This window comes from Petaurus breviceps, unplaced genomic scaffold, assembly GCF_028583685.1.
Source record: "Petaurus breviceps papuanus isolate PSGF00001 unplaced genomic scaffold, PetGlider_PUasm1.0 90925, whole genome shotgun sequence".
NCBI classification, from domain to species: domain Eukaryota; kingdom Metazoa; phylum Chordata; class Mammalia; order Diprotodontia; family Petauridae; genus Petaurus; species Petaurus breviceps.
In genome coordinates, this window is record NW_027187380.1 from 36,103,675 (window position 1) to 36,129,463 (window position 25,789).

Consider the following 25,789-nt stretch of genomic DNA (forward strand, 5'->3'; position numbering starts at 1 on the left):
TTCCTCAAAGTGCTTACATTCTCCCTGTGGGGATAATAAAATATATCTAAATAATATACACAGTATAACAAGGTAATTTGAAGAGAGAAAGAGTACTGGGAATTGGGAGTGTCAGAAAAGGTCTTGCGTAGGAAGTGATAGCTGAACTGTGTTTTGAAGTATATACAATCTGTAAGACATAGTTGAGAAGGGAGAGCCTTACAGATATAAAGGGCTACTTGTACAAAAGCAAGGTGTTAGAGGCCAGAATGCTGTGCTTTGGGAAGAGTTTTTTCCAGTTTGGCATGGAAAATGTGTGAAGGGGAGTAATGTGCAATAAGACAGAAGGGAAAGGTGGAAGATAGATTATGTAGAGTTTTAAATGCCAGGTTGGGTAATTTGTTTTTTATTGGAAAGGCAATATGAATACATTAGTTGGGAGATGAAATAAAATGCATTTTACACATGTCATTTAGCAGCTGGATTAGAGAGGAGAAAGGCTGGAGTCTGGAAGCCTAATTAGGAGACTGCTGTAATAATCCAAGAGAGAGATGATGAAAGCTTGACTTAGGATAGAGACATCATGACTGGAAATAAGAGATGAATATTGGAGAATTTGTAATAATATACAGTGATATTGAATATAGGAGATTGATGGGGAGGAAAGAACATGATTCTCACAAAAGTGAGTCAATGACCTTTTTTGACAATGGCATTCTGCTAACACCCCTCATCTCTCACACCCCTACCAGTCTCTTGCCTGTTGCCCCACATGCTACTGTCATTCCCATCTCCATGCTCTTCTCCCCAAGCATCTTTCCCTTTCCCCTGCACCAACTAGATTATAACTTTTCAAAAGATGAAAACTGTATCTTTTATATCTTTTTGTTTTATACACCACAATATCTAGCTCAGTGATAAGTTTTCACTGTGTACTTTTTTTTTTTTTTTGCTTTTTGGAGGGGGGAGGATAGGGCAATTGGGGTTAAGTGACTTGCCCAAGGTCACACAGCTAGTGTGTGTGTGTGTGTGTGTGTGTGTGTGTGTGTGTGTGTGTGTGTGTGCGCATGAAGTGTCTGAGGCTGGATCCGAACCCAGGTCCTTCTGACTCCGAGGCCAGCGCTATACTCACTGCGCCACCTAGCCGCCCCAAATGGGTACTTTTTAAGATGATAATTAACCTTGTTGACATCTCTCAACTTTTGTATGGTTTTTTTTGTAGGTTCAGCGCCATCTTTCCAAGCTGTTTGACAGTATAGCTAGGATGAAATTCCAGGTGGATTCCAACCAAAAACCAACCAAGAAAAGCCTTGGCATGTATAGTAGAGAGGAGGAGTATGTAAATTTCAGTGAGCCTTGTGACTGTAGTGGCCAGGTAAAATGGAGAAGCACTTACTTTCTCTCATATCCTCACCTGCTACCCTCTTCTTTTGATGTTCTAAGAAAAGTGCTAAGTTCTAAGATGATTAGTATTAACCTAGAGAGCTGGACATTTATGAGTAGAGTAGAACTATTATCTACTTTTCCTTCAACTACTGTATATAAAACCTTTTAAAAGCCTATCTCTTTCCTGTAAATTTTCAACTTCATTTAACTTAAATCACTTTAAAGACCACTTTAATGTTGAATGTTATTCACAGATTCCCATCTCTTTCTGTCCCAAAGAACTATTCCCATGCAAAAAGGGAAAAAAAGCATCTAGCTCAAATCAGTAAACTCCCTTTTGCTCCCTGAGTGATCCAATAAAGCACTGAAAACAGCAAGCAGTTACTTGCCTCTAGAACTAATTTGAGTGCATGTTCCTGTGATTCATAATCACAATAGTGCTCACTTATCCTGGATTACACCTAGTCCTCAAAACTCCTACAGTAATCTGTGTGTGTGTGTATGTATGTGTGAAGAATGAGCCTGAAGATCTCACACTTGTGCCAGGGTAGGACTTGGGCTAAAGGAGGGATTTAAATAGAAGGTAATCTCCTCAGCCTTAGCATGGAATGAAGAAGCAATGAATCCATAAATTTATTTACCCAGTTTTGACCCATATTTGGTTTCTTTTTTGGTCACTCTCTCTTTTTATGGAGGAGTCTGACCAATTATTTTCCTCTGCCTTGCTACATAGACCTAGGGCAAATTGGCCTGCAGTTATTTAAAAATTAGAATCACTTTCAGTCAGAGAAAATACGTCCTTTGCCTCCCTACAGCCCAACTGACATGTTTTCTATTCTCTACTTTCACTGTGGATTGGGTGTGCCGTTAATACCAAGTGACCTTTGCGGGAGATTCATCTGCTCCTGGTGCTCTGCCCACTCATCTAAAGGTGGAATTGGAATTCCCGGAGTAGGAAAATATCCAGTCATATGCATACACTTTCCTTAAAAGAGCCCAAGCTTGGTTTTTCAATGATTCTCATCTCCAGTTTCTTTTATTTTTCCTGATTTGTAATTATGACCTCTTATAGGCCCTTTCCAACAACATGAAAAGGAGTCCCTACCTTAAGTCACTCTAATAGAGTGGAAAAAGCAATAGTCACAATTTGAAGACAAGTGTAGTTTTTTTTTTTCCTAACATTTACTAACTCTGTGATCGTCAGTTCACTCACCCTCTCTGAGTCTCACTAAAATGGGATTAATAGTCCTTGCACGTACTCCTGTTTTAAGAGTCATTCTGAATCAAGCACTAAAAGTGTTATAATGAAAAAGTATCACTATAATAATACTGAATGGCATATAATACTCTCAGTCAACATCTAGCACAGAGACTAGTCTTTCAGTAAGTCATAGCTAAACTGCCATTAGGTTACACTCATAATCATAGCCTAGAACCTCAAGATTTTTATTTATGTGATTTCGATTCAGTTTTGGGGAGCTTCCCACAAATTACTTTTTGATTTATTCTTCCACTGATATAGAGGGGTATGCGAGTTTACTGGGGCAAAGTAAAATAATTAATTTTTTTATTTTTACAATATTGATACATATATTGTTCAATTTTGATTTATACAACAAATCTTATGACTTTTTTCCATCTTAAAAAAACTTTTAATGTACAGGATGTTTTCCTTTTCCTGAAACCACTTGTTTTATATGATTTGGCATTGAGTTGACAAGATTTTTGGAACATACTCTTTAATTCTTTATCATGGAACCATATATCTCATTGGATGGAACACTTTGGTGTTTCCAATTTAGACTTGATTCCAGACCATAATTTTGATAAATAATTAAATAATTTAATAAATAATATATTTATTAATATCAAATGATATATTTAATAAATATAAGATTAAGATTAATATATAATAAATATAATATATTAATATAAAAATAATAAAAATCAGAAGAGTTCCCAGAGACTTGAATGTATTTCTCTCTGTCTCTTGGATGAATTTTTTCACTGCTAGAGACATGTAGTATGGTGCAAGGTGCTGTTACATTATTACACATCTAATTGGGAATTTCTACAATTTGAGAACAATAGTACTTCTCAGTATATGAATGTATCTATCAAAATTCATCATTCCCTCAATGAGGACAAGATGTCTGTGCCCACTAAAAGCATAAATTCCCTAACACATTTTTGGGATGAATGTATTGCAGCCTGATAAGATACTCAGATCTTATATGCTTATATGGAGTCCTTCCAACAATGGTTTTCATTTAACTTTGAATGAAAGTTTAGTTTCATCAGCAAAAATGACCATTTTCCTGATTTTGTCACTGTTCATCCAACTTCAGGAAATCTATGTTACACTGTAAAGGAATCAATAACAACCCCTTCTGGGCCCCTTAAGGTCCCTTTAAAGGTCTTTGATTATTTTCTGAAGACTAATTATGCCGTTTCATAGAAATGATGTGTCAATTATTTTGTTTTGAACCACACTTTCCTTTCTTCTTTGGTATGACTGTTCCTGCTTTACTGTGGGCTTGTATGATGATCCTTGAAACACCTGACCAGCAGCCACCAATAGCTGCTGCAATATCTAAATCTTTGAAGTATGATATTTAAGAGGTACAAATTTACATGTTTCTGAGACAAGCCTGAGAGACAGAGTTTCTGGGTAATTAATAATCAATGTATTAATTAGACTAGCTGATAATCATTAAATTGATGGTCAGTGGTCTTTCTTGGTAACCAAAGATGAAATCATGGAGATCACTAAAACCTTAAATACTTTTGGAAAATGGAGTTTCTCCTGACAGAAGGAAATCAATCCTGATTGCTGAACAATTAATGAGGGGGTAGACTTTCAAATGATGAGGTGGAATGAAAGCTTTTAGGTCCTTCTGCTGAGAACTTAGCTTCATCATGAGACTCAGCCACCTTTAGCAGTCTGGACAAAGGAATCCATCTCTATCTAGACCACTCTGGTTGATTTTCTCCTTCATGAGCTGGGTTACCCTAAACTCTCATGGAGTTTACAAGGACTTAATGCTTTGGTCATGGAATTCACCTAGATAAATTCTGTTTACATTCTAAACAGAAGTAAGGTCTCCTAGATGACTGAGGTCCCATCTGGGATGAAGGATCATGTTCCGAGAGGATTTGGGCAATCTCATCTATCAGAAATATCCCTCAGACACTGGCTGACTTACAGGGGCTGGTCCCTGAATGAGGAAATAAAGAGAAGCCTTAATACTAATTTAATCGTTGATTATTAATATAATAGAAAATAATGATTTCTCTCATTTCCTTAAAGTAATTTCCATTCTTAAAAACAACAGAATGAAAAATGCAACCAAATAAATGAATAAAACATATGTTTATGGTACAAAACCCAGGATTCACTTGACTAAAATTGGGAAAAAACAGTTCAATTTGGTTCCATCTCTTTGAAGCAAAATTCTCAATCACCCTAGTGCCAATAGGAGCACAAAGTTGTAACTCCCTTGTAACTTTCCAAACCACAATATCCTCCCTGGCTACCATTCCTCTATGAGTGTTATCTTCCTCCTTTCAAATATAAGTTCTTTGACAGCAGGGACTATCTTTGCTTTTATTTTTGTAGCCCCAGTACTTAGCACAGTGCCCAGCACATAGCAATCCTTTAATAAATTTTTTTTTAATTTGTTTTTGGCATCCTACCATTTGTTCCTCCATTCTAAATTTTCTATCCCATAATTATTTCAGTTTCAAAGACTTATATACACCCTTTATTTCCTTTTAGCACTTTTCAGCCCCATGTACTAAATGCTCAATACAGTTGAAAGCTTTAAGTTACTTTGAGAGGTGTGAAAGAGGACACATTTTATTGATGTGTGACTTTTAACTACTTTGAGCCATAAACATCAGTCACTTAACTATGTTTGGTCTAATTTCCTTAATCTATAAATTTAGGCATTGAACTAGATGGACTCCAAGGTCCTTTCTAACTCTTGAATCTATAATATTGTGATTTCCAGGGTCAGCTTCAATACACCTAAATCCCTGAATTTCCTAATTTGGGTTCGTATCCCAAAAATAAATGAAAACTGAACTCAATCCTCTTGTATTTACTTAAGCTGAAAATATACCCTAATAGATTCCCTTCTAACAAACTGCTCATCCTCCTGTTATACCATGATCATCACAACCACCTAAGTGCATAAAAGCATTCTCTGACCTTGAATTCTTTTAGGTTGAAATCTGGTTGAATCATGTGCTTGATCACATGAGAGCTACTGTGAGACATGAAATGATGGAAGGTGTCACTGCCTATGAAGAGAAACCTAGGGAACAGTGGCTTTTTGACTACCCTGCTCAGGTATTTTCTTTAAAAGGACTCTTTTGTACCTGGAAATTTTTTCCACTTGTTTCCCTTTTTGTAGCTTCAAAAGTGGATTTACTCCTCAAGCAGCAGAACTGTCTTACTTTTTACCTTCTGATTGCATTTCTCAGTCTCTTCAGGTCTAGTTTTTCTGATTTTCCATACCCTAGAAAGAGCTTTGCTTTCTAACTTGGGCCCTGCTTTAACAAAATATACAAAATTCACTGTACAAAAATATTAATTGACAAGACAGATAAATTGGTGGTGACTATTTGTATTACAAAAGTATTTTACATGACCTCAGTCCTCAAAAAAAGAGTTCAACTAGTTGCCTTCAAAGTAAAATTTAATTTCCAAAAGTAGAATTTATATGCAACTTTTAAGAAATACAATAATTGCATAAAGTATTATATTGGTTTTCATAGACAGGAAAAAAAATGTGGCCTATTGAAGTATAGTGCCTCCCAGTAGAATTTAATTATATAATAGAATTTAAGTACATAATAGAATTTAACTATATAATATCCCAAGAGAGCAGCTGACCTTGAGATCAGTGAAACAGTTTTTGAAATCCAGTAACTGGCTAAAGCATGTCTGTGTGTCACCTTACCTAAGCTATAGGCTTCCTAGGAGCCAATCCTTTTTTTCTGCTTCTTATTTAAGTTCTCCAATTCACCAAGTATTCAATATAGTGGCAAATTATAATGGGCAAAAGAAGGATTTGTAACACCCTAGGTCTTTGCTATTTGGTAGAGAGCTTATCTGCAGATTTGGACATTTAATCAGCTAACCAAAATGATTCTTTACCCTACAGGTGTCTTTGACCTGCACCCAGATCTGGTGGACCACTGAGGTGGGCATTGCCTTTGCCAGACTGGAGGAGGGGTATGAAAGTGCCATGAAGGAATATCATAAGAAACAAGTTACTCAACTTAACACCCTGATCACCATGCTAATTGGCCAGCTCTCCAAGGGTGACCGACAAAAAGTCATGACCATCTGTACTATTGATGTACACGCCCGGGATGTAGTGGCCAAGATGATCTCTCAGAAGGTTGGCTGCCGGCAGCTTGGGCACCTGGGCACATGAGAGCTATACCAACTTTGTCCAAATGGAGTTTCAGGTTCTAGGGAGATATAAACCTAGAAAATCACGAGGTAGCCTCCGTCTATTCATAGTCATAGTCAGAACAAAAGGGGGAGGAGCAGAGAATAGTAGTACGAGTACAGTCACCTCTTGAAAACTCCCTTACTAAATGATGTATTAAAAATACTGGACCGTATCCCTGTGTTTTCCTTGCCAGTGGCAACTGTTTGCTGATGCTTTTATATGCTGAAAACAACTGTTTGTTAAGCCTAGGTCAAAAGGCACTATTTTACGCCCAAGAACTTTTAGGTCCATCACTTTGTGATGTTGGGCAAGGCACTTCACATCACTGAATCTTGTTTTTATCTTCTGTTATATGATGGGGCTAGATTCAGTCCAACTAAAGTTACTTCCAACATAGAACAATGTTCTATGACTCTATGATTATATAAATCTAAGTCCTGTGTGCTGTGTGCCCAAAGTGCTAGTTGTATCATCACAACCATAAGCCTCTATTATTTATTCTGTTGCTTTCTATAGGTAGAGAGCACCCAGGCTTTTCTATGGCTGTCCCAGCTACGCCATCGATGGGATGATGAGAAGAAACATTGCTTTGCCAACATTTGTGACGCTGAATTCCTGTACTCCTATGAGTACCTGGGTAACACACCCCGCCTGGTGATTACCCCTCTGACAGACAGGTGAGTGCTAGATTCCTCTGTTCTCTCACAAACAGAATTTGTAAGCCTTTCTTGACTGAGGAAGAATATTGGACTACCAAATAATTTGCTCCTTAAATCTTACTCCATGTCTACTCAGGTGTGTTGTAGGAACTAGGGATGTATAGTCTGGGAAAGACAAGATTTAGGTGAGTATGTAATAACTGTGTTAAAGTAATTGAAATGCTGTCTTGTGGAAGGAGTAGACTTGTTCTTTTTGTCCCAAGAGGATGGGAAAAGGAGTAATGGATAGAAAAAAAAATGTAAATTTGAACCTGACATCAGGAAAATCTTCCCAATGATAGAGTTGTCAAAAAGTGGAACAGGCTACCTCAGGAAAATTTTCCCTCACTGGATGTCTTTGGGCAGAGACTGGGTAACCACTTGTCAGGTATATTTCAATGGAGATTCCTTTTTGTATATGAACTGGAACTGATGGCTCCTAAGTTCCTCTTTCAACTATGAAATTCTATGATCCTGTGACCACAATTGGCATGACAGAAAATAATCTTCCTATCTCTATTCTCTTTCCTCTCCAATCCATCCTTTACACAGCTACCAAAGTGATTTTCCCATAGAGCATCTGATAATATAGTTCCCCAGTCAATAAAATCCATCATCAAAATCAAGTACAAACTCTTCTCTTTGGTATTTCAAGCACTTCAAAGCCTTGTTCCAAAGTATCTTTCTAGCCATATTATTCTTGCACACTTCAGTTCAGTTAAACTATCCTTCTTTCTATACCTCACACACCTAATGCCCTATCTTCTTTCTCTATACCTTTGACAGTCCTGCATGCCTAAACATACTCCCTTCTTACCTGTCTCTTAGAATCCTTTGTTTATTTCAGAACTCAACTCAAACTCTACTTTCAGCATGAAGCCTTTCCTGATTTTCCTGCCTTCCAATGGCTTTTCCCACCAATTACTTTGTATTTGTTTTTAAAATATGTTGTGTATTCTTATGTAGCTCTTCTAAACCCTTAAGATCCCTATCCCAACTCCAGATCTCACTGAGTTAGTCTCTGAGCAAGGCTACATCTCTCCTTCTGGGTTCTGGGGTATTTCTGAAGCTCTGGGCTATCAATCAATCAATAAACAATGAACAGGGCAGCTTGGTGGAACTGTAGATGGAGCTCCATATCTGAAGTCAGGAAGATATGTATTCAAATCTGAACTTACTAGCTGTGCGACACTGGGCAAGTCACTTAACCCTGTTTGCCCTCATTTTCTTCATCTGTAAAATGAGCTAGAGAAGGAAATAGCAAACCAGTCCAATATCTTTGCCAAGAAAACCTCAAAGGGGACCATGAAGAGTTGGTCACAACTGAAATGAATGAACAGCAACAAAAAGGAGTTTATGATGTAATGTAAGAAACAATATACAACTAAATATATATGAAGCAAGGATAAACAGGAAGTAATTAGAGGAGGGAAAGTCATGGAATTGAGATGGGTTGGGAAAGGCTTACTGTAGATGTTGAGATTTTAGCTGGGACTTAATAGGAAGCCAAGGAGGTCAGCAGTTGGAACAAACAAGGGAGAGTATTCTCCCTGTGCATGGGAAACAGCCAGAAAAAGTGCCCAGAGCTAGAAATGGAGTATCTTGTATCTTGTTTATGGAATAATTGGGAGGCCAGTGTCACTGGATTAAAGAGTACTTATTGGGAAATAAGGTGTAAGAAATCTATCCTCTAATGCCATTAATTCAAGGCCCCAATCTGGCATGTTCCCCCCAATACTAACCCCCAGTGATTATCCCCCCAGTTTTTTTTTAAACTAATTAACATCAGTGAACTTCTCCAAAGGGATATGTGTTATTAATGTGTGTGTGTGTGTGTGTGTGTGTATCAAGAGGAGAAATCACATGGCTCACATGTTATAGAATAGGTTGAATAGACTCAGTGACTTATGAATGAGGGTGGGTGGGGTGGGTGGGAAGGGATGGCAGAAAATGGAGGAAAGAAGAGGAAAATGTCACAATCTTCCATCTATTACCTCAGTCTCTGGGAAGAGGGAGTTCATTTAAACCAAGAGCTACAAAGGACTTGTTCCACCAAGCTACTTCCACATGTGGAATTAGCCTCTTGTAGCCATTTATCCTGCAATTGCTCCCACTGCCAGTCATTGAAGTGCAGTTATGGCAAAGAGCATTAGTTCAATGAAACAAAGTTTATAAACAAGGATAGCATGTTGATAAAAGTCCCATATTCTCAGCTATGATAACTTTGTAACAAAGGTCCATCTCCGTGAATATCACAAATTGTTTTCATTCTCATGGAGTCACCTTAGCTTCAGACTCACAAGAAAAAGAGGATTTGCATTATTAACATTAGTCTTCCATACCCTATAGTACTCTTAGTTGACTAGAATTGCTAACTATCTTGGACAGGCTGGGTCCAACTTAGCACTGGTCAAAATGCAATCAGAAGATACCTTTCAGTCATACTTGATTTTGAGCTCCCTGCACAGTCTCGGAGACAATCCCTTCAAAACTAAGAACTCTAATTTGTATAGGAACACAGGATCCATCACAAACTGTGACTCATGGAGGTCAGTTTATGTTGTTCTTTCATTAGCAGGGACATCATTTTGATTTTGGCCTTGGCTCACATGTTGTAGAATGGGTTGAATAGACTCAGTGACTTGATCTGGGGAGCAATAATCATCCTATCTGCCTTGAAACCTTGAAACTTTTAATTTGCTGCATGTAATAACCCTCTCCTCTAGCTTTGTGACTTTCTCTTACACTTTATCTCTACTCAACAACCTAATGCCAGACAGTCCTTTGAACTGGTGAGAGTCAGCTATAGAATGAAGGGTGTTACATAGAAAAGAACTTTCTAATAATTAACATTGTCAATGAAATGGGCTATGTTGTATGGTAGTGAGCTTCCTAACATTGCATGTGCTAGATGCCAATCTCATGGAATTCCTTCTTGGATGCAGGGTTAGACAAGATGACTTCCAAAGTCTACCCAACTTTGAGTTTGTGAATCTAACATGTACAAAATGAGATTTATCTATAATTAGGTTTTGTCTGGTGTCTGACAGAATGTTCTTTCTTTTTTAAGCATGTTATTTTTGCCATAATTGCTGTTGTTTTCAAAGTAATAAAAACAACCAGCTTCATTTATACCACGAAAATATTTTACTATCAATCTGATAAGTCCATTTTTAGCTTGGGCCAAGTGTAAATAAAAATCTTACTTTTAAAAGATGAGAATCAGGTTTGGTACCTAGTCTCTTCCATCACCAATCACTTAAAACAAATCATGGGAGGACAAACAAATGTAATTACTCTTTCCAAAGTTGGTATTTTGATTTACAAAGAAATCTTCCAGGATCACTGAAATTCCCTTTTTGTTAATGGCATTAGCAAACTGTGTCCCCAGGACAAAGCAGTGTCAGCAAAGCTCCTGTGATTTCCCTCCCTGACCCCATTCCCTTCACTTCACATTCATTCTGACTCCGAGGTTCCTTGCTTCTTGGCAGATGTTATGTTACACTTACACAGTCTCTGCACCTGACCATGAGTGGGGCTCCAGCAGGACCTGCGGGCACTGGCAAAACTGAGACTACCAAGGACCTGGGTCGAGCATTGGGTATCATGGTATATGTGTTTAACTGCTCTGAGCAAATGGACTACAAGGTATGTGATCTTATTTTCCTGTTTGATGAGGAAACTGTTTTCCCCTCCCCCTACATTAGTTCCCTGGTTGGGGGCAGGTAACTAGCATGTCATTTCATGTCTACTTCTTAGAAACTTTTTATAGGCCTTTAAAAGTATCAAGCTTAAAAAAATCTCCTATTTAATCTTCTCTAATATGAGAAAGCTGTATGTTTTGGTAAAAAGAACATTGGACTGAGGATTAGGGCATTTGATTTTAGTCCTGTCTCTGCCACTAACTGGGAAAGTTATATGACCTACCTCACATTCAGTTTCCTCATCTATAATATAACAGAGTTTGACTGTATATCTCTAAAATCCTTCAGTTTCCAAGATTTTGTGTTCTAGAATCTAGAATCCCCAAAACTAATCCTTAATTGACCTTAATAGACCAATGTGAAAATACAGTTAATAACTCTATTTTATAGACACATCACTATAATCAAATCACTGATCCTCTCATAAAGCATAAAATTGTTTGTTTCTTCAAGGTATCTGATATAAGGTTAACCCAGCAGAATATAATGATAATAGTGGACAAGAAAAAGGCCTGGGTCACTTAAATAAAAAAAGCAAAAGACAGAGGCCAGATATTTAGACTATTTTCTAAGAATTTCATTTATGCAGTTATAAAAACTTAGTGAAAGGGAGAAATAATCAATTTTCAAGTATTATTATTTCTATTATATGTAATCTATCATGAATATCAAAATATTTTATTTAAAATTAAATCTAGAGTAAGTTCTGGTGACATTTTCTTTGTATTGAAAGCACTGCATCTGTAAATGTAACATCATCATTAAAGGACTGACCTTTTAGATAGTGGAGAAGGTCGCATTATCCAATGACCTTTGGTAAAGTGTATTTGGTATTCCTGGTATTGTCTTACATAGAGAATAATTGGAAATGAAAATTTAGACTGAAAATATCTATCCCATTCCATTAAATGACATCCTAATCTGGTGACTTTTATTGATTAACATAGTAAAAAAGAGTTTGTTTTTTTCTTCATTTCCACAGTTTGGAAGAAGGTAGACTTAAAAAAAATGTATGTATTAGTTTGTTCAACAGTATTTACTAAATGTTAAATGTGAGGATTTTTCTATATTTTTTAAGTCTCTGCCCTCAAAAAGATTTATAGTCTTATAGGAAATATTACATACACAAATATTGTAATAATGTAAGCAAAGGTAATAAAGTTAGAGACAGGGTGCTGTGGGAATGTAGAGGCAGGAGAACTTGCTTCCTGCTGGGATAAAGTTAGGAAAGGCTACATATATTTGGTAAAATACAGTCTGGACCATGTAAAATGAGTAGGATTTTGACAGAAAGCAGCATGAGGTTGAGAGTATGCTCTATGCAGAGTAAAGGCACGGGAGGGGGAAAGATAAGGACTAGTCAGTAGCTCTGTTGGAGATTAACATCTGATATGCTCTGACCCAGCTGGTCTCCTTACTCTACAGAAAGCATGTTCTTTCCAAGCCTTTGTTCATGTTTATACTTATCAAGGGAACCATTAACAGTTTTTAGAAGTGGCGTAATTAAAATTAATCCTGAGTAACATTAACTTGCAATAGGTTACATTTTTTAAAAAGGGAAAGAGACTGGAGTCAGCATTTTTTTTAAATTGATATAGTGGTGGGTAGGTAGGTTGCATTAGAGGGGGTAAAAGATTGGAGGTAAGATAATCCAATCATGAGGTTGAGTTCAGATCCCAAACTAAAGCTGTGGCCCTGAGATGGGAAAGGAGAAGCTACTTAATCTACATTCTAACAACTTTTTTACTGGTTTGCCTCTTTCCAACCTCCACTCCCACCTTCCCCCTTTTATTATAATATCACATCGGACTAATTTTACACTAAAAAACCAATGACTCTTCATTTTTGATAGAAGTATATTCAACTTCCCAGCTTGTCATTCAAGGCATTCCACAATCCATTCTACCTCTCCACTTAGTTCCCAATATACCACAGTGCACATCCTGGTTTCCTCACTCTCCCCTAAAAATATGTGAGCTTTTATTCCAAGTCTTTGCTCATGTTTCCCTTCCCCTCCAAAATATCCTTTCCCATTCTATCAGCTTGCCTAAATTCTATTCATCCTTTTTAGTCTAGCTTAGTGACTCACTTTTTCCATCAAGGTTGACTCCTCTATGCCACAGCTATCCTTCCCTTCTCTGCATTCCTATAACACTATTGCCATATCACTCATTTGGCCACTTAAGCCATGGATTATTCCATAACTATGTACTATATATGTATTTTATACCCACTGCATCTCATTTAGTGCCCAGTGGAATACTTTCAATGCCTAGCAGATGCTGGATTAATAATAATGATATAAATGAATAATGTCCCTTCTACTATTCACAGATTTTTACAGTCTGGTCCCTGACCAACAAGCAGATGATAATGAGAATAACTATTAGTAACTTATCCCTATGTCCCGTGTACTGTCCCTCTGGAGACAATGAACCTGGATTCTACCTCTGCTTCTGACATTTGCTATTTTTGTGGCCTTGGCCTCACTTACCTTCCCTGAGCTTCAGCTACCTCATCTGTAAAATGATAAACTTAGGCTAGATGGCCTCAAAGTCCTTTCCATCTCTAAATCTATGATCTCGCTTTTAGAGTTTGGAGAAACTTTGAATCAAACTATAAAACTGTTAGAGCCGGAAGGAACCTCATAGCTCTTCTAGACTAATTCCCCAATTTTACCAATTAGGAAACGTAAATTCATAGAGGAGAACTAATTTCTTTGTTTAAGTGTACTTTATGTTTATGGTTTTCTCCTCCTTTATCTCTCTTTCACTTAAGTTCGTGAAGATTGACCTTAGTTGCTCTGCACATTCACATATCACTTATTAAATTCTCTGCTTACGCCCACTTCAGATTGTCTCCACCCCCTCACTTCTCTAAAGGAAAGCACAGAGGCTGTGCATATATTTAAAAATGCAATCAGACTTTTTCCTCAGACTGTGACACGAGGTTAACTGGAAGAAATTTTGTCTGAGCCACAGAGGAATCATCTTTTGTTTGTTTTGGGGAATTTCTGATGCTACAAGATGAGCAATAAATCTGTACTGGTGACATTTTAGGGGGATTTGATGAAAAGGTTTTGTTTGATCCTGTGACCTATGTGTTGCCATTCCATTTCCATAAAAAATGCAACACACTTGAAATTTTATTATGGGTTCTTAACCAACAGTTTGCATAATAACAAAAGTATTCATGGGTAATAGGAATTATCAATTTATTAAAACAAATAATTCAGTTGGTAATTTAATCTTTTTATATTTCATTGCAGTCTTGTGGCAATATCTACAAAGGCCTTTCTCAGACTGGTGCCTGGGGCTGTTTTGATGAATTTAACAGAATTTCTGTGGAGGTACTTTCTGTGGTGGCAGTACAGGTATGGAGTCAGAAACTGGGAAGTCTCATTCTTTGTGCCAAAATCTTTAGCCTGTCCCAAATACAGACTTCAGTTTCATGTCCCTTCTTTATCTTGACAGCCATGTTACTGTTCAATTCAGTTGGAGAAGTATTTGTTAAGTGCCTATTATATGCAAAACACTATACTGGACTTTGCCCATAGATACAAAAATTAAATAGTCCCTGGCTTCAAGGAACTTACATGCTTCAAGGGAGCATATAATGTGTATAAAGATAAGTAAATACATGGAAGAGGGAGCTAATAACTTAGAGCATAAGGAAAGATTCCCCAAAGGAAGTAGAATGTGAGCTGGAAATTTCCAGCAGCAACAATGAATAGGGAGACTATGAGGGAGCAGCTTGTGTAAAGGCAAAAAGACAGAAGATGAAATGTCTTGTAGCAAGTAGGTCCTTTTGGAGGAAATAAAGTGAAGAAAAGGAAGTCGTGTGAAATTAATCTTGAAAGACAGGCTAGATCTTGATGATGCAGGCTTTAAATATCAAACTTTTTAATGTCTGTATTTTAGTCCAGAAACTATTGGGAGCCACTGAAGCTTCTTGAGCAAGGAAGTTGACATGTGCAGACCTGTACTTTAGGAGTATCAATTAGGAACCTAAGTGGAATATTGCCTAGGGAACAATTAGGCAGCTATTGGAAGTGCCTAGGTAAAAGGTGATACAGGATGGATTGTATATGAAGCAAGTCACATCTACTCACCCTTCTTTATTATAATTCATTTGTCTGACATCTATATAGCACTTTATAATTTAAGATCCATTTTCTTGGGGGTGGCTAGATGGCACAGTGAATAAAGCACTGGTCATGGAGTCAGGAGGACCTGAGTTCAAATCTGGCCTCAGACACGTAACACTTACTAGCCATGTGTGACCTTGGGCAAATCACTTAAACCCAATTGCCCTGCCCTCACCCCTCAAAAAAAAAGATCCATTTTCTTCATGACAAGCTAATATTATGTACCTAATGGCAGAATTATTATCCCCATTTTAGATATGAGAAAATTATATAGTATACAGAGGTTTGTTAACTTGTTGACAATCACACACCTAGTAAAGATCACACCAATAATAAGAATTAGAGCCAGAATTTAAGCCTAGGTTTCCTAGCTTCAACTTCAAAAAGCTTTTATTAAACGTTCTGGGTACAGAATATTTTATTTGTGGGTAAAGGAGTTACAAAGATTAACGAAATCCTAGTCCTTTTCCTCAAGGAGCTTGCAATCTAGTAGATTACAACCCATACACAAATAATCATAATAGAAAATTCATTTCAGTCCAACAGACATGTTGTTTTTAAAGTGTTATGTTGATGCTGTTTGTTTTTTACAATGTTCTCTCTATTATTGGTTTTTCTGTGACCTATTTTCTTCATGTTATTGCAGACATTGTGTATATTATGATTTTGGTTCTGCTCAACAAATATTTATAAAGCAGCTGGTGTTTATAGAGAACACACAGACTATAATAGGGGAGATACAAAGTTTAGATCATATGCAATCACTGCCTTCATAGAGTTTATAATCTGTGAGAGGATACACACATGCATACACACCCCCCAAAAAAAACAACCCACAAAACCTTTTAGAATACAAAGTAATTTATGATAAATATTTCTGGGATGCATCCTATGTATAATTTAGGAAAGGGTAGAGAGGAATTAGGCAAAGCAATGGAGTAGTAGTAGAGGTGGCATTAGAATCAGACTTTAAGGGATTAACTGAATTTACATAGTCTTAAAGAAAGGCAGTAGGGTACAATGGAAAATGTATTGGGTTTAACATCAGGAAACTTAGGTTTAAGTCCATTTCTGTCATTTAACAGTCATATTACCTTAGGCAAATTGTTAGTTGACTGACTGAGCCTCAGTTTCCTAATATAAAAAATTGGGATAATAATACTCAAATTATCTAGTTTACAGCTCTGTTTTGAAGATGAAAAGATATAATACTAACAAATAATTCACATTTATATAGGACTTTAAGATTTTCATTGTGCTTTCTTTACACAATTCCTGTGAGGTAGACGGTATAAGTAAGTGGCAGCTAGGTGGGGCAGTGTATAGAGTTTTAGACTTGATATCAAGAAGAACTGAGTTCAAGTCCAGCCTCAGTCACTAGCTATGTAATTGTAGGCAAATCACTTAACCTGTTTGCTTCCTTTTTCTCATCTGTAAAATGGGAATATTAATAGCAACCATCCTCCCTAAACTGTTGTGAGGATAAAATGAGGTAATATTTATAAGGAATTTGTAAACCTTAAAGTGCTATATAAATCCTACAAGTATCATTATTGTCATGATCCCTGTTTCGAAGATGAGGAAAGGGGAATTTTTAGTATTAAGTAACTTGCCTAGGTTTACAAAGGTATTTAAGACTCCCAAATAGGATTTAAATTTGGGTCACCAGTGCTCTATCCATTATACACACAGCCTTTCTAATGACATGAATCAAGTGCTTATAAGCCTTAAAATGCTATCTAAATGGCAGTTATTAGAATTATGATGAAGTATTCAAGTAAGGCATGTCCTTTTCAAAGACCTGTCTCTGGGTCATTCTTTCAACAGTTCAGATATGTCACCTACAATTCAAAGGAGACTCGACAAAGACCATGACAAAATTAAACATTTACAAGTGAATTGGTGGTGCTGATGTAAAGGGCTTTTGACTGGTGTGCTCTAGTCTACAAAATTCACTCTTGGAAGCTGAACAGTTCTCCAGTTGATAAATTAAATCTATCATATTTTATAGTTTGGTTTAAAGTTAGGTGCTAAGATTATAAAAATGATGGAGGATTCAAAAATCTTTTAATGAATAATTTATTTTCAGACACACATGCCATTATTCTGGTGGACAGGCTCATATAGAGCACAGAGGAGACTTGCAAACTCCAACACTGTTAAATATTTGCAGTAGTAGTATTTTTTTTAATTTCCAATATGACAACTTTCATCTGTAGCTTTTCTCTTTTCTCCTATTGAAAATATACTGTAAGCAAAAAAAAAAAAAAAGGGAGGGGCAGCTAGGTGGCACAGTGAATAGAACACTGGCCCTGGAGTCAGGAGGAGCTGAGTTCAAATCCGGCCTCAGACACTTGACACAATTACTAGCCATGTGACTTTGGGCAAATCACTTATAACCCCATTTGCCCTTCAAAAAACAAAACAAAACAAATATATATATATATATATATATATATATATAGCATTAAATAACTTCCACATTTCTGTATTCAATTCAAGCATTTATTAATTTCTTACTATATGCAACTTACTGTGGATACAAAGGCAAAATAAAACAAGCTTTGCTATCAGTGAGTATACTCTTAGGGAAAACAAGTACGTATATAAGTAAATACAGCATATATGGAAAATAAATACCAAAAATGTTTATAGAGGGAAGCAGTAACAGCTGGGAAAATCATATGAAAGGATTTGTGTAGGAAATGGGACAACCTGTGCTAGACTAAGCTTCTTTATAAATACATATTCCATTTAGACTAAAAGCTTTTTGAGCTTAGAAGCTCAAGTGCCTAATACTACTATATTCTGTACAGTTCATGTGCTCAGAAATTGAATTGACTGAACTTTATTTTTTTTTAAAGCAATTGGGGTTAAGTAACTTGCTCAAGGTTACACGGCCAGTTATTATTTCTGGGTGTGGTGCTGAGTATCTGAGCCCGGATTTGATCCAGGTCATCCCGACACTGGAGCCGGTGCTCTTACTCGCTGAGCCACCTGGCCGCCCCTAAGCAATTGGGGTTAAGTAACTTGCTCAAGGTTACACGGCCAGGTGTTTCTGGGTGGGTGCTAAGTGTCTGAGCCTGGGATTCGATCTCCAGGTCTTCTCAACACTGGAGCCGGTGCTCTTACTCGCTGTGCTACCTGGCTGCCCCTTAAACTGACTGAACTTTAAAGGAAGCAAAGGATTCTAAAAGGTGGAGATGAGAAGGGAGTACATTTTAGGTATGGGAAACAACCCATGCAGAGATACATAGAATAATAATAATAACAACTAGCATTTATATAGTGTTCTATAAATTACTTTACAAATATTACATCATTTTTATCTTCACAACAACCCTGGGGAGATAGATGCTATTATTATCTTTATTTTACAGAGGAGGAAATTGAGGCAGAGAGAGGGTAAGTGACTTGCCCAGGGTCACACAGCTAGCAAGTGTCAGAGGTAGGATTTAAGCTCAGGACTTTCTGACCCTATACCTATTTCTCTATTCACTGTATCACATAGAAGACTGTGTATGAGAAATAGCAAGTATTGTAGGCTAGGTTCGCTGGAACATGGACTGGGACATGGATGATGATTCAGCATAAGGGATTAACAAAAAGCAACCAGACAGATAGGAAGGAGAAGCAGGGGGCTAGATGTCACAGAAACTCAGAGAGGAGAGACTATCTAGGAGGAACAGATAATAAACAATTGCAAATTCTGCAAAGAGGTCAAAAAGGATGACGAGTGAAAAAAGACCACCATATTTTGCACTTAAGAGATCACCACCAACTTTGGAAAGAGGAGTTTTGGTTGAGTGATAAGAATCAGAATCTAGGTTGCAAAGTGTCCAAGTGAGGGAGAGAAGAGAAAGAGGAGGCAATGGATTCATATTTTTTTTCTTACAAACCCTCCTTAGTTTTTTCCTTCCTTCTTTCTTTTCTAACTTCTTTCCTTGCCTTGAAGAGTACTCAGTTTGTATCAGTGACAATTACTAATAAGATCTCTTAGCTCTGTGTCTTGGCTAAGTAGTGGACACTCATTCCCATTTCAATCAAATTAAAATAAACAAATCTTTATTAATATTTGGTATATCAAAAACTGTCCAAGGCATTAGGTACAATGTAAAAGTAAAAGACATAGCCCCTCCCATAGCAGATAATAAAAATAATTATAACTCATATTTATATGGTGCTTTACCTTTTATAAAGCACTTTCCTTATAATAACCCAGATATACTTTGACACTTAGAAGATAACAATAACAACTCATTTATGTAGCACTTTGTGCTTTACAGTAACCCTATGAGGTATAGGTAGTTTTACAGAGAAGGAAACTGAAGCTCAAAGATACAAGGATTCTTGCTCAATGTAACACAGCTAATAAGTATGATGTCAGAATATGAACCCAGGACTCCTAATTCCAAACCTAACTCTTTCTGCTGTTCATGTTACCTTACTTGAAAAGATCAGGGGTACATGAAGAAGCAACTAGACAGCAGAGAAAGGTAATAGCTGAATCAAGTATGTGATACAGAAATTGTGTGACAGAAAGACTCTTAACTCTTATAGAAATTTGAAAATGGAAAAAATCTTTGTGGAATAAGGTCAGTCAAGGAGAAGGTGGACTCTGACCTCAGTCTTGAAGGAAACAAAGAATTGGTATTGAAGAGATAGGTCTAATAAAGCAGGGATCCGATAGGAACACCAGTCAGGTACAGTTTGTATCCTGCTAGGATTTGTATCCCAGCCTGACTAATTAATCTTGGCCTGTCATTGTGTCTTCTCAGCTTGGGCACTTTTCCCTTATTTTAACTGGATTCTAACAGATGTTATAAGTGGATTCCCCAACACTATCCCATAAAACCCAAGAGGAAAGACATGATAGAAAAACTTTTTTTCTACATCTTTTGGAATTTTACTTCCTTTTACCAGTTGTGAACATCAACTTGATTATCTGCATTATTTGAAACTGTAAAATCCAGTGTATGTATTATTTTGGGAAGAGAATGTCCTTTCCAATTTTTTTTATGACACAAAAATTTATGTTGGAATCTTCTAATAGTTTCATTCTTTAATATGGAGAACACAGCTAAGACTTAACCTTAGAAAACTGTTCTGTTGGGCCCAGACAGTATCTGAGTCATTTTCAGTTAAAACATTATAGCCATCTAAGGAAAGAATTGCATTTAGTGATTCATCCTGTACACTAGCTTTACATATTTGTTTAAAAACTTTATCAATGGCTAAATGTTCTTTAAGTCAGCATTGTCTTTGTTTCCTTTTTCTTCCTCTTCTCTTTTTCTTTCCTTCTAGTCTATATAACTTTCCCCTTTTAAAATATGATGGGAACAAAGGAGAACTCTAGAAAAAATGCTGTAAGAAAATTTGAGGAGAAAACTCATATATCTGGAGGGATATGAAAAGGCTGAGTATCTGAATGGAGTTTTGAATCAAAGTATTCTAAAACGTGGGGAGGAAAAGAATACATTTACAGTGAATTCATGGTTTTGGGGAATGTCATGTTTTGCTATAATAGAGTGCATGAAGGAAAGTAACATGAAATAGTAATAAAAAGGTAGATTGGAACAATAGTGTCAATGTCAGCTTAAGGAGTTAGTCTTATACCTATAGACAATGAGAAGCCTCTGATGATTTTTGAGCAAGGAAATTATATTATCATACCTGTGAATTAGAGAGATTATTTTATTATTTGTATGATGGAATAGAAAGTAGAGAGCCTAAAGACAGGGTAACCAGTTAGCAGGCTATCATAATAGTTCAAGATTAAGGTAAAAAGGGCCTGAACTAGGATGACAGCTGGAGTAGAGAAGAGGGAACAAATAAGAGGGAGGTGTTTTGGAAGCATAATAAATAAGAATCTACTAAATAAGAAGTATAATAAATAAGAGAACTGATTGGATTTGAGGCATAAGGAAGAAAGAAAGAGTCAAAATATCAGATATAAAAAGACTTGAAGATGGGGGAGATTTAGGGAAGGAAATTCATCAAGCAATAAACATTTATTAAGTACCTACTATGCACCAGGCACTTTGCTAAATTCTGGGAATAAAAAAATAAGCACAAGATAGTCCCTGAAATCAAGTAACTTACAGTCTAAAGGAGGAGATAACATACAGACAAATATAGACAAAGTAAGCTACATATAGGATAAATAGGAAATAATCGAGGGAAAGCACTGGAATTGAGGGGTTGGGGAAGGCTTCCTATAAAAGGAACGATTTTAGTTGGAACATAAAAGAAGTCAACTGGCAGCTAAATGGTGCAGTGTATAGAGCATTGGACCTTGAGTCAGGAAGAGCTGATTTCAGATTCAACCTTAAACACTTATTCTATGTATAACCCTGGGTAAGTCACTTAACTTGTTTGCCTCAGTTGCTTCATCTGTAAAATGAACTGGAAGAGGAAATGGCAAATGCCTCCAGTTATTTTTGCCAAGAAAAACCTCAAGTGGGCTACAAAGAGTCATACACAACTGAAATGACTGAACAACATCTCTCAAATACACCCCCTTCTCTCTTCTGACAGGCCTCTAGCACAGGCCCTCATCACTTTATTCTGTGATTATTGCAATAGCCTGCTAGTGGGTCTCTCCACACACCAATCCAGCCTCCAGGACTAAATGACTTGTCCAGGGTCACACAACTAGTATGACTAGATCTGTGAACTCAGGTCTTCCTGACTTTACACCCAGCACTTTATCCACTGTGCCAACTAGCTGCCCCCAAGAGATGTTACAAGAAACTGCAAATCTATTATGTACAGCTTGCCATTTCCTTTAAATATGTAAAGTTATCGTGTAAATGTATTTTTTTTCTCCCCTCCTCTTAAAGTTGATAACATTTCCACAATTTTAAAGCAGTGCTTTCCCAAAGGTTTCAAATTTTCCAAAATTTGTACTCTCTAAGCAATAAGGAGAACATCTTAGATACCATATTGTACCTGGCAATCTCCTCCCCTACACCTGAACAGCTTCATAGGTTAGCTCTTGTGTCCCTAAACCACATGCTTGCCCACTAGATCTCAACAAGAGACAGCATTTAGTACATCCTAGCTCCCTAGCTCACATGCAGTTGAATCATTTATTTAATCTTTGAACTCAGATGCTCTTATGGTAATGGAGAAAACTTAGGCAAATAATCTGTTGTTTTATGTAATCTATAATTATGTACACCTCTATTAAGTGCTAATATTTATGAGTAAATTGCACTTTGAAACTTGCTCTGACTCTGCATAAAGCATCTCTAACAGAATTTTACACAGAAATACAGATGTCTTTACTCCTTGACAGGTACATTTTTGCTGACTGCTTTGTTTTGCAGATCCTTTGTAGCAGAAGGGAATGTTAAGTCAGGCTAAACATCAGAAAGGGTAGTTGACATTTGCCTCAACTCTCAGTATCAGAGCAATTTGTAAACTTTAATTAAATATACTTCCTAACAAGACAAGTGCTATACATATTTTATAGTTGGGATCCTAAATAAAAAATCAAGAAATTGATTGGCAGCCTACAAGATGGCACATACCTGTATTCCCCCTTGCTAGAGAGGTGGGTGATTGCTTGAGTGCATGAATTCTAAACTGCAGTAGGACTAAAGCTGATTGGGTCACCACACCAAGTTTGACACCAATATGGTGATCTCCTGGGAGCAGAAAGGTCCCCCAGATTTCTAAAGAGAGGTGAATACTGGTTCAGGTCAGAAAAACAATTTCTATGTACATTGGTATTAGAATCAGACTTTTGAGTGGGTGGTATGTTTCCAGGGAGGGAAGGAAGGAAGGAAGGAAGGAAGGAAGGAAGGAAGGAAGGAAGGAAGGAAGGAAGGAAGGAAGGAAGGAAGGAAGGAAGGAAGGAAGGAAGGAAGGAAGAAGGGAGGGAGGGAGGGAGAGCGGGAGGGAGGGAGAGAAGGAGCCATATAGAAATAGAAGCAGATAAGGTCTACCCAAATGGAATGAGTTCTCACACTACATTTATCACACATAGAACCACTGATTTAGAGGTAGAAGAGACCTTAGATGTTACCTGGTTCAACTCCATCATTTTAGAAGTGACAGAACTGAAGCCCAAAGAGATTAAGTAACCTGTCATAGGTCATCTAGGTAATAAATAACTCTGAGATATAAACCCATATCCTTACTTGACTCTGTCTAGAATTTTTCTTTACTACATCATGCTGCATCTCACACTAAATTTGTATATGAATGCATGTATACATATATACATATATGTGTGTGTATGTGTTGAAGATGTTAGGAGCTCAGTATTCTGTGCCAATCAAATTCTGAAGTCTGAGAACTAATCATACTGTGTACAGAAGGGGCTAACTTCTGCTGACAGAATGGTATCTGATCCATTCCAACTACAGTTATTCATTGCATTGATTATAAAGTGTTGCTTTTTTCATCAGGTAAAAAGTATACAAGATGCAATCAGGGATAAGAAGCTGTATTTCAACTTCCTTGGAGAGGAGATTAAACTGAATCCCTCAGTGGGAATCTTCATCACTATGAACCCAGGCTATGCTGGCCGTACAGAGCTTCCAGAGAACCTCAAGGCTCTCTTCAGGTACAGTTCGTAATTTCTGAGGGGACAACATTTTAAAATGAATGTAAGTTCTGACTGTCTTTGAGGAGAAGCATATATGACACACTATCATGATTATGTTAGTCTCTTACTTCAACCTCTACTTAAAATGTTCAGTGGTTTCTCAATTGCCTCTAATACTGCACTACTTACCTTGATATACACTGCAATGTAGTTCCAACAGACCTTTTCAGCCTTATTTCCTACTTTTCTGCTTCAGTCCCTTTCATTCCATTTATATTGTATCGTTTGTCCTTTCCTGAATACAACCTATTTTCTCTTCTCCACATCTTTGCTCTTGTTGAGCCCTCTATTTATAATGTTCTTTCTTAACACTGGTTCCAGAGGTTCAATTCCTGACAATCCTTCAAAGCCTGCTTCATGAAGCCTTCTTAGATTATTCCAGTAAGAAGAAATCTTTTATCCCTTTTAAATATCATAACACTTTCTACCTCTTTTATTTCACTATTGCATTCTATGCTGTTTTATAGTTATTTGTGCCTATATGTTATACTTATATCTTCTACTTATACCTTAGCTCATATAAGGTAAGCTCCTGAAGTGTAGGAACTATATCACATTCTCCCACCTTTTACACAGCATCCCAGTCCTTACCATGTGTTAAGTACAAGAGACATAGATAGGAAGACTTGAAGGAGATTAAATAACTTTAATGTAATTTTAAAATGATAAAAGCTTTGAAATGAAATTCAAAGGTCAGAGTAGCCTGAGAGATTTTAATATAGAGAGATTACATGTAGCAGTAGAAATCAGTGAAGGTATATGGAGGACGTAGCATCTCAACTGAGTCCTAAAAAGTGGGAATGTGCCTACAGTTAGAAAAAGAGAAAGACACAAATCTGTTACAGGAATGGAGAACAATGTGCACAAAATCACAGAGTGAACAACAGAGGATACAACCAAGGAATTGCAAGCAGCCCAATTTTGTTGTTGTTATTTTTAAATGATGGAATATCCAGTAGTATAAATAAGGCTGGAATGGTCAGCTGGAGCTAGGTTATGGAGAGCCACAAGTATCAGGCAAAGGAATTGGCATAATTGAGCATTTAGTAAATACTTATTAAGTGAATGAATGAATAATTGAATAGGGTTCCTCTAAGGCTACAAAGAAATAAGACCTAACACTTACTACTAAAAGTGCTTCATCCTAGCATAGAGGTTAACTCTGGTTTCTTAAAGGTTCAACAGAGTCAAAACACAAATAAGAAAGACTAAGTAGAAGTTTAGGGATAAAATAAGTTCTAAGAATTTCATCATTGGTTATCTAAGTTAATTAACTTGGAGAATTACCTAAAACATTAGTTTTGATGAATTGTTAGGAGTCACATAATCAGTATGTCAAATTTTCCTGGCTCTGTCAGATGTTTCTCTGCAACTGCACACTGTGTCTCTATATTAAGCATGCTAGTATATTAAAATCACTGTGCTAAGAATTAGAAGATCTGGTTTCTGGTCTCCATTCTGCCACTAACTAGTTGTGTGAATTTGAATATCATATCACTTCTGTAATTTCATTTAAATAAGGAGATTGGATTAGGTCAAGAGTACCTAGCAATTTATCTATGAACAACCAGTCAGTCATATCCTGACACAGTCAGTTGTGGAGCCAAAACCACTGATCATGTCCTTCTTTTGACGTTCACCTGGGATGTAAAAAGGAGAAGAAGGTTAGATCTTTGGCTTAATGGTATTTCAAATGTTCATGGGCTACACTTGAGAGAGGATCCATGGATAGATTCTGGTATTCATCTCCACTTCCCAGTCTGCCACTGAAAGCCATCTCTGGCATAGCC

At 36.9% G+C, this 25,789-nt stretch overlaps 1 protein-coding gene across 1 annotated transcript in view; it reads left to right on the plus strand.

Annotated features, from left to right (window-relative positions):
• DNAH9 (dynein axonemal heavy chain 9) overlaps positions 1-25,789 on the plus strand; it is a 531,344-nt gene that overhangs the window by 167,848 nt on the left and 337,707 nt on the right. Inside the window, exons 23-29 of the mRNA XM_069076799.1 lie at positions 1,202-1,354; positions 5,594-5,719; positions 6,537-6,776; positions 7,350-7,510; positions 11,023-11,179; positions 14,504-14,608; positions 23,800-23,957. Of these exons, the coding sequence (XP_068932900.1) occupies positions 1,202-1,354; positions 5,594-5,719; positions 6,537-6,776; positions 7,350-7,510; positions 11,023-11,179; positions 14,504-14,608; positions 23,800-23,957 (1,100 nt within the window). The remainder of the gene's footprint in view (positions 1-1,201; positions 1,355-5,593; positions 5,720-6,536; positions 6,777-7,349; positions 7,511-11,022; positions 11,180-14,503; positions 14,609-23,799; positions 23,958-25,789) is intronic.